The sequence below is a fragment of the Peromyscus leucopus genome, chromosome 5 (genome assembly GCF_004664715.2).
Source record: "Peromyscus leucopus breed LL Stock chromosome 5, UCI_PerLeu_2.1, whole genome shotgun sequence".
NCBI lineage: Eukaryota > Metazoa > Chordata > Mammalia > Rodentia > Cricetidae > Peromyscus > Peromyscus leucopus.
Genome location: NC_051067.1, coordinates 39,467,435 through 39,476,118, shown reverse-complemented (window position 1 = coordinate 39,476,118; position 8,684 = coordinate 39,467,435). Strand labels below are relative to the sequence as shown.

Sequence of the window (8,684 nt, the reverse complement as noted above, 5' to 3'; positions counted from 1 at the left end):
CTTTCCGGAAAGTGCCAGAAATCGCCAGATGTAGTATCCAGCAGATAATACAGACTCGTTGGGCCACACTGAGGATCAACACCTCCTAGAATCACAACTCTACCAAGACAAGGCTCCAGAGTCAGGGGTTTGAGTCAACATTTGAGTTTTCTTTCCCCTCCTTCCCCTTCCCTTCCTTCTCTCCCTTCTCTTTCCTTTTCTGATACAGGGTCTCATTGTACATCTAGGGCTTGTCTGGCCCTTGTTATGTAGCCCAGACCTGCCTCAAACTCATGATCCTCTTGCCTCTGCCTCAAGTACAGAGCTCACAGGCCCATACCACATCTAGTCTCAACATCTGTTTAGGAGGAAAAATAGGGTTCAAGTCATGGAGTATCTGCTAAATGTCAACTATTGATGGGAATTGAAAAGGCATGATAAAAATTAAAATGCTTAAGTTGATAATTATTAACAAATTATCAACAGTGAAAAATTTCCGATTCAGGGCTTTGATATCCCTAACTGATTAGATGATTACATTCAAAGAGCTTCAGCTCAAATGTTTCAGAAGACCCAGGAGCTGAGCCAGGAGCAGCCACAGAGCAAGTCATAGATTTGAGAGGCAGGCCATAGATGACACACAACCTTCTGAACCTGTCAAATGTCAAACAGGTACGATCTCTGAGGAGTGGGGAAGGAAGGAGGGGATGGGAGGGGAAAGAAGAAGGCAGCAGAGGAGGATAGGAAAGAGAAGAAAGAGAAGAGAGGAAAGGAGGGACAAAAGGAGGGAGTAGAGGGAGAAGGGAAAGAGAAGGGAAGTGGGCGAAAAGGAGGGAAGGAGGGAAGGAAGGGAGCAGAGGGGGAGGGAAGATAATAAATCTAATAGGATATCTCTAAAGCCGTAGCATTCCTGCAACAATCCATGGGATTCCAAAGTCCTCCTCAACTGAGACATCTTGGGAACACTTTTGGAAGGCAGTCTCCCTTCTGAGTAATGGGTTAAAGATTAAGGGATCTGTTTATTAATACTGAAATTGCTGATGGGTTCCCAGAAGGTTCTGGTGCAGTGGATGATCTCAAGACTTGGGCATCAGAAGATGCAAGGCTACACTAAAAGAAAAGTTAAAAATTAAATGTTCTCCCTTGACGTGACGAGGTCAAAGAATACAGTATAGGGTTTACCAGTAAGCAGAAAAATTCCTCACTGAAGCTGAGTGAAAAGTCTTCCTGGGAGGAGGAAGGGCTGTCTGTCTTAATCAGGTCAGTGTGCTCTTCTTCATATGCCAAGGGAAATTACTTTTTAATTCTCCAGAGGGCTTTGGGGTCCCTAGCGGAGAATCTCCCAAGGTAGTTAGCAAATGTGGGGAAATTTGTTAGAAGAATCTACTTCTCTGTAGAGGCTTTTCACAAGCAAGTGAGGAAAAGAACATATTTTTAGAAGTAAGTGTGTGTGACATGGGCAGTACTTGCAGGGATACCAGGGAAGAAGAGGTGGAGACTGTGTGGTGAGTGTGACAGGCTGGGGACTGTGTGGTGAGTGTGACTGCTGTAGTGTGACCTGCTGGAGAGAAGAGTAAGTGCTTACAGCCTGTGGTCCACTGGCTGCAGGTGGGTATGGTGTGTGGTGTGAGCAGTTTGTGCACACGTATCATTATTTGCTATAGAGATAGATGTAGGTTTGGTTTGTGGGTGGAGGTGTTTCCACCGGATGTGAGGAGGGTTTGCATTATTCGTGTGTGTTGTGTCTGTGTGTAAAGTGCACATTTACATGTGGTTTGTGTATGTACAGTGTGTGTATACTGGGTTTGTGTATAGTAGATTTGTGTGTATAGTAGGAGTGTACTGGGTTTGTGCATAGTGTTTATGCATGATATGTATGTAACATGTTCTTGTGGGTCGAGTCTGTTGTAGTATGGTTATGGGTGTGAGATGTATGTAGTATATTTGTATGGCTGTTGTATCTGTGTATTGTGTTGCATGTGCAGCATATGTGTGCTTTTCTGTCTGTGTGTAGTATGTATTCAGTGCTTCCCTGTGTGTGTATGTGTGTGTGTGTAGTAGTAGTAGTAGTAGTGTCCATGTATTGTCTTGTAAGTATGTTGTATGTGTCATGTTTCTCTTTGTATAATGTTTGTGTGCATGTAGTAGTGTAGTCTGTGTATATTGTTTTATGTGCATAGTGTTTTTGTTTGTGTGTAAATTTGTTTACTGTGTTGTATGTATAGTACGTATGTAGTGTTTTTCTCTGTGTGTAATATGTATGTATAAGGGACTTGTGCATTGATTTATATGCATAGGATGAATGTAGTGTTTTGTATATGTGTATTATTTATGTGTGTGTGGTGTTTTTCTCTGTGTCAAGCATTTGTGTACTGTGTTGTGTGCATAGTATATATACAGTGTTTCTCTCTGTGTGTAGTATGCAAGTGTAGGTTTGTATGGTGTGTGTGTCATATCTGTGTACTGTGTTCTAACTATAGTATGTATGTAGTGTTTTTCTGTGAGTATGTGTAGTATGTCTGTATTGTGTTGTGTGTTTGTTGCATAAACAGCAGTTCAAAAGAGGCTCCAATGTGTGAAAACTGTGGGTGACACTCTATGCATTCTAGAGTGCTTCAAATACACAAATCTTAGGAGTCTTGGGGACACAGGGGTCATGTGAACTGATGAAGTCAGATCTCATAGTATAGACTCGCAGCATATGTGGGAACTGAATTCTAACTCAGCCTCATTACCCCTCCTCCAGCAGATACAGGCTTGGCTGCAGTAACTCTGTTTCCAGAGAAACTGAGGCTACAGACAGGTTTACATGGGGCTATGGAGAACAGTCTATCTCCAGAGAGTAGAGCATTAGTAAGAAGACAGTCATACTTCACCTCTCTTGACAAACAAAACGAGCCAGACGGTGGTTGAGCACATCTTTAATTCCAGCACTTGGGAAGCAGTGGTGGGTGGATCTCTGTAAGTTTGGGGCCAGCCTAGTCTACAAAGCAAGTCCCAGGACAGCCAGGGCTGTTACATGGAGAAACTCTGTCTCAAAAAACAAAAAGGAAAAAAAAAAATCCAGAACATGAGTTTTCCTTGTATTTATTCCTTTCCCAACATTTAGCTTTTGTTCACTATAGCCTCTTCCTGACTGATAGTCTTCTGTCAGTCTGTCTTGCAGGGCAAGCCTACTGGCAGCAAATGTCCTCAATTTTTGTTTCTATAATAAAGTCTTTATTTTTCATTGAATAATAAAAAAAAAAACTGGATTGACAGGGTTGCTTGTTTTCTATAGTTACCAAATTTTCAATACATTTAAAATGAACCAAAAAAACTAGCCTTCCCCTGTACTCAGATTGGTATCTACCCTAATTGTCATCATAGACCCTACATCCAGTGACTGACAGAAGCAGATGCAGAGACCCACAGCCAAGCACTGGGCCGAGTTCCTGGAATTCAGTTGAAGAGAGGGAGGGGAGATTATAGGAGCAAAGGGGGTCAGGATCATGATAGGAAAAACCACAGAGACAGCTGACCCAACCTAGTGGGAGATCATGGACTCTGGACTGACAGCTGGGGAGCCTGCATGGGACTGCACTAGGCCCTCTGGATGTGGGTGACAGTTGTGTGGCTCAGTCTGTTTGTGGGTCCCCTGGAAATGTGACCAGGACTTATCCCGGGTACATTACATAAACTGGCTTTTTTTTTTTTTTTTTTTTTTTTTTTTTTTCGAGACAGGGTTTCTCTGCGTAGCTTTGCAGCACCTTTCCTGGAGCTCACTTGGTAGACCAGGCTGGCCTCGAGCTCACAGAGATCCGCCTGGCTCTGCCTCCCGAGTGCTAGGATTAAAGGCGTGTGCCACCAACGCCCAGCACATAAACTGGCTTTTTGGAGCCCATTCTTTATGGTGTGATGTGGTATTCAGCCTTGATGCAGGTGGGAGGGGCTTGGTTTACCAGCCTGTGTTGACTCCCCAAGGGAGGCCTTACCCACCAAGAGGAGTGGATGGGGCTGGGATGGAGGAGGATGGGGGTTAGTGAGAGAAGGGGAAGGAGGGGGAACAGTGGCCGGTACATAAAATGAAAAAGGAAAATAAATAATACCATGACAGTGGAATGTTAACTAAGACCCTCAGGGGAGGTGGAAGGGCACTGGTGTGATGGGGTGAGTCATCCTTTGATTCTGGCTTTCAGTCAGAGAGGAGTGCTGAGTGCTTGCTCAGTTTCTTCCTTTATTATGCTGACCAGCGTGTTTTGCATCCACAGTGGATGGAGACCAAACCCATCAACAAGAAGATAAGTATCAAATGGAGAACCAGTGCCTTCCCAAGAAAGGTAGTGCTGTCCCCTTGTACGGGGGTCGGAGGTGGAGGGAGGCATCCACCTTCTTAAACACAACACCACTGATGACATGTGAGAGAACTGTTCTATGGAAGCATAAACTCAGAAATATTCAGAAAAGGCAATAGAGTTTTCACATGATTCTTAATGTTCTTCTGACATCCCATAACTACCATGCAACTAACAGTGCTTAAATATTAGTATATCATCAAGTCCCATATAAGTGATAAAAATAAAATAGAAGAAAGAAAACAATTTGCTTAATACATATATGTATAGTCACAAACGTATTCTTAACAAAACAGGGAAGAAATAAATAGTAAGGATAACCACTGTTGCATTTTCTGGGACCGATCGCATGCCATAGTTAGTATTTATAAATAGGTCATGGGTCATAGCTGATGTTTATAACCACCACCTTCCACAGCCTTTGTCTTCATGAAGCACCTCAATGGACTGAGGTCTTTACCTGGTGAGGGATCTACAGCTTGGTTTCCATAGGTCTGCATCATTTGTAGTTCTGCTTGGGTAGGATTGTGATTGAGTCCCATTGGCCTTAACCGCTAGGCTGGGAAACCCCAAGAGAGACACTAAAAGACATTGCTGTTTGCCACACTTTTGCTTGCCAAGTTAGAACAGAAGCCAGATTTTCCTATTGGTAGATCAGATTTATCACCCATCTACCTTTAACTCCATTCATAGCCCATTGGCTCAAAGTCCCCAAGGGGAGAAGCCTTATCTTCCAGTGGAGTCCTTGCTACGCCATCAGTGTCTGAATTTCTCCCCCTGGAACCAGTATGTAGAGTCCAGCAGAGCAGTAGTTCCTGCAAATAGAAAGTGAAACTTTACTGACAAATCCCCAGGGGTGATGGTTTCTATTTCAACCCTGTGATCCCTGGATTCATGAATTTTGACTATGGGGAAAACAGCACTATGTGTTGGATGCTGATTCCAAGTATACACAGTTTCCAGCAGAATGGTGTTCCAGCTCTTCAGAGTATTGCCACCAAGCTGATGCTGTAACTGTGTCTTCAAAAGGCCATCCCAACACAAGTGTAGTAAGACCAACGAATTCCATGAACACAGGCCCACTACTTCACATCTCTGAATGGGAATTGAGTGACCTCCTGTTGTGTTATAGAACACCATGATGGGAAAATAAGGCATTCTTTGAATTCAGAGAAAGTTATTTCTAGAGAAACATTGCATAGAGGAAGGAGAAATTCATATCCAGAAGAACTGTCTATCTAGTAAATACAAAACACTGACCCATCTATGCAGGAAATTATCCAATACAAACTATCTACTATCAGCTTACTAGCTGAACACCCACAGGAACTGGCTTATTGTGGACTCACTGTTGGTGTCTGTTGCTGGCAGGTTGAGCATTGAGCAACAGCCATAGATATGTGGGGTTTGGTGAGCGCTGTGCCCATGTGTAACTTCTGTCAGTCTTCTATCTGGTGTTGTGAGTTAGTTCGCAGGGATCTTGATTGTTTTTCTCTTTCACAAGGTATCACAGTGGTCGATGACATTATGTTGATCAGCCTGCATGAGAGGTAGCAGCCACCAGGGACTTACTGGAAAAAATACTCATCTGAATAGGGACCCAGATTCCAGACCTCTCTGGAAAATTCTCAAAACAAGCCCCAAAGTATAAGTTACCATGTTCTGGTAGTTTCTCAATATGGTCAAACTGACAATGAAAATGTACCCTTACAGTTATCAGATTATAACACTTTATACTATTGTATTTTATAAGTAGGATAAAAATTCGTATTTTAAAACCCAGTATTTGTTCAGCTGAACTTCAAACCCATTGCGGATTCATGACTTTTTTCTCTTTTAGAATTTTAATGTTCGTAGTTTTGCCCCTGCCTGTCCCATTCTTGCATGCTGGCAGTGGCGAGAACTTACATTTGTCTCTTCAGCAAGTCCACAGGTAGCTATTGTAGCCCAGTCGGATCGCTCCTGTAAGGGTCATCTGGGCCTGATTTAGAGATGGTGAGATTTTGCAGTTTGAAGTAATGAACTTTTGATGAGGTTCAAGGTAACATTACAATAAAATGGGGATTGGGGATGCTTAGGATGAGTTGACTATGTTTTGCATGTGTGATGAACATAAATGTTTAGGGGTCAGATGATGGACCACGGTAGGCAGAATTCTAAGATCACCCCTAACATATCCTAACCCTGGTACATGCAAACCATTTCCTAGTAAAATAGGGTAATTATCAAGGGGAATCGATTGAATCACATAAGACTTGACTCGAAATCCACAGTTAGAGGTCACAGATGGAGCAGTCGGACAGATGCAAGACGTGAGATGGATTTGGCATGGTGGAGATTCTCACTGCTGGTTTTGCCTATAGGAGAGGCCACACCAATTATTCTTGACTGCTAGGGGACTTCATAACAATAGACTGCCACAGAAGACAGCCTTTGGTGACAAGTTCTTTAGCCTAGCATGTTTTGTTGAGATGAATCCAGACGGCTGAGTCTTTCAATGCCTGCTTCCTTTTTAATTCTGATGAGTATGCTTTATATTAGTAAATGCAGTATGCACATTCTTTCTAAACATTCTTTTATTTTGAATAAAATTGATTCAAACACTTTCTACAAATCTTTTTTGTGAGCATGTATTAATTTTTCTTGGGAAAAATGCTATTCTTGAAAGCAGACATTATTTTCCTTCATTGAATTACATTTGCCCAAAGTGTTTAGAAGCTGGGTGATGGATTCATCAGGAAAGCATTAGCAACACTAGCACGATGACCCAAGTGCAGACCCCTGTAGACCCCAGCACCTATATGAAAGGCTAAATGTGGTGCTATGTGCTTGTCATCTTGGTGCTGGAGAGATGATAGAGGAGGCTTCCTGTGGTCTGTTAGCCAGACAGTCTAGCCTAATCAGAGTTGTCCAGGTTCCATGAGAGATGCTCCCTCGAAAACTAAGGGAGATAAGGTGGAGAGCAATAGGGGGAGATGCTCAGCATTGATCTCTGGACTCCACTTATGCACAACCACTTTCCCCCAATGTGAACATGTATACAGATGTGCAAAACACACACACACACACACACACACACACACACACACACACACACACACCACTTAATCATAGATGCACATATATTTCTGGAATTCCTGCTTTCTCCCACTGATGAACATATTTGGTTTTATACCAATACTACATTCTTTACCACAGCTTGATACTTTCTCAGTAAGTTTATTCTCTTGAGAAAAAAAAATTCACAATGCGAAAATATGAGTTTTTCAACCACAATCGTCATTCAGTTTGAAGATTAAAGCAGTTTCGAGAGAAAATACCACTGATATCACTAAAGGGACTTACTTCCAATGAAAACCAAAGGTATTTGTCAAAGGTTCCTTTAAAATAGACATGCACCAAAGCATTTGCAAACTGGATTAACATTCCAGGACATTCTAATTGAAACTATGTCTTAAGGCAATAGGGATTATTACATCAGTCCCACATCTTCCTATTATATGGTAATTTCTAGAAGGATGTTTTTACAATAAAATTATAATTTACTATCTAAGACATCTAGAGTTCCTAACGCCTGACTTTTGACTCTAACGGTGTTACTAATTGCGATGTCCTTCTCTACTTCCCAGTTCCAGGTTTCTGTTCCTTTCGATATGGACTGGCTATCTTTTTGCACTTCTGTAATATTGTCATCATGGCCCAGAGAGTATGCTTGAACCTCACCATGGTAGCCATGGTGAACAGCACAGAGCCACCTCATTTACCTAATGGATCTACATTGGAGACGCTAGATGATCTAAAGGTATATTGAAAGTATAAAGTACACGTTTAAGACTTTATCTTGTTAGCTAGTTTCTACAGAGGCCATATATTATTGACAAAATAATAATAACAATTAGAAAATAAAGTTCAAGTTGCAGCCTATGAGTAAGGATCTAAACAAGCATATTCTGTGATTAAAAGACAGCTCAAAAGTTGGAGAGATGGCTCTGCTGCTAAGATAGCTATTGTTCCAGAGGTCCTGAGCATCAGCATTCATCTCTTTCTTCTTCCTAACTGTGGGTGCAAAGCAGCCAGGTATCTTACCCCTGATGCCATGAGCATTCATCTCTTCTTCTTCCTAAATATGAGTGCAATACAACCAGGTGTCTCACCTCTGCTGCCAATATCTCCAATATCCAAAATGATTTGAAACCTTTCTGGTTCCAAGCATTTCAGATAAGGGATAATTGAAAATATATAATAACCTATAATTGAAAATATCAGTGACAAAATGTACATACACATGCTAAATGACATTATAAGATAATAAAGTTTTTTTTTTTTTTGAGACAAAAACAAATTTTAGAAGGGGGGGCTACTTTACACAGA

The 8,684-nt window shown here is 41.8% G+C and overlaps 1 protein-coding gene across 8 annotated transcripts in view; it reads left to right on the top strand.

Moving 5' to 3' along the window:
• The first annotated feature begins 439 nt into the window (after nt 1-439).
• The window catches only part of Slc17a1 (solute carrier family 17 member 1), a 40,255-nt gene continuing 32,010 nt past the window's right edge, over nt 440-8,684 (top strand). For 3 of the 8 annotated variants that reach the window (XM_037205881.1, XM_037205882.1, XM_028880497.2), the window contains exons 1-3: nt 1,028-1,239; nt 4,230-4,298; nt 7,943-8,115. In XM_037205881.1, the coding sequence (XP_037061776.1) occupies nt 4,271-4,298; nt 7,943-8,115 (201 nt within the window). In that variant the 5' untranslated portion in view covers nt 1,028-1,239; nt 4,230-4,270. Of the gene's footprint in view, nt 652-1,026; nt 1,240-1,491; nt 1,588-4,229; nt 4,299-7,942; nt 8,116-8,684 lie in introns of those variants that run through there. The other 5 variants (XM_037205883.1, XM_037205885.1, XM_037205880.1 and 2 more) reach the window with 5 other exon arrangements.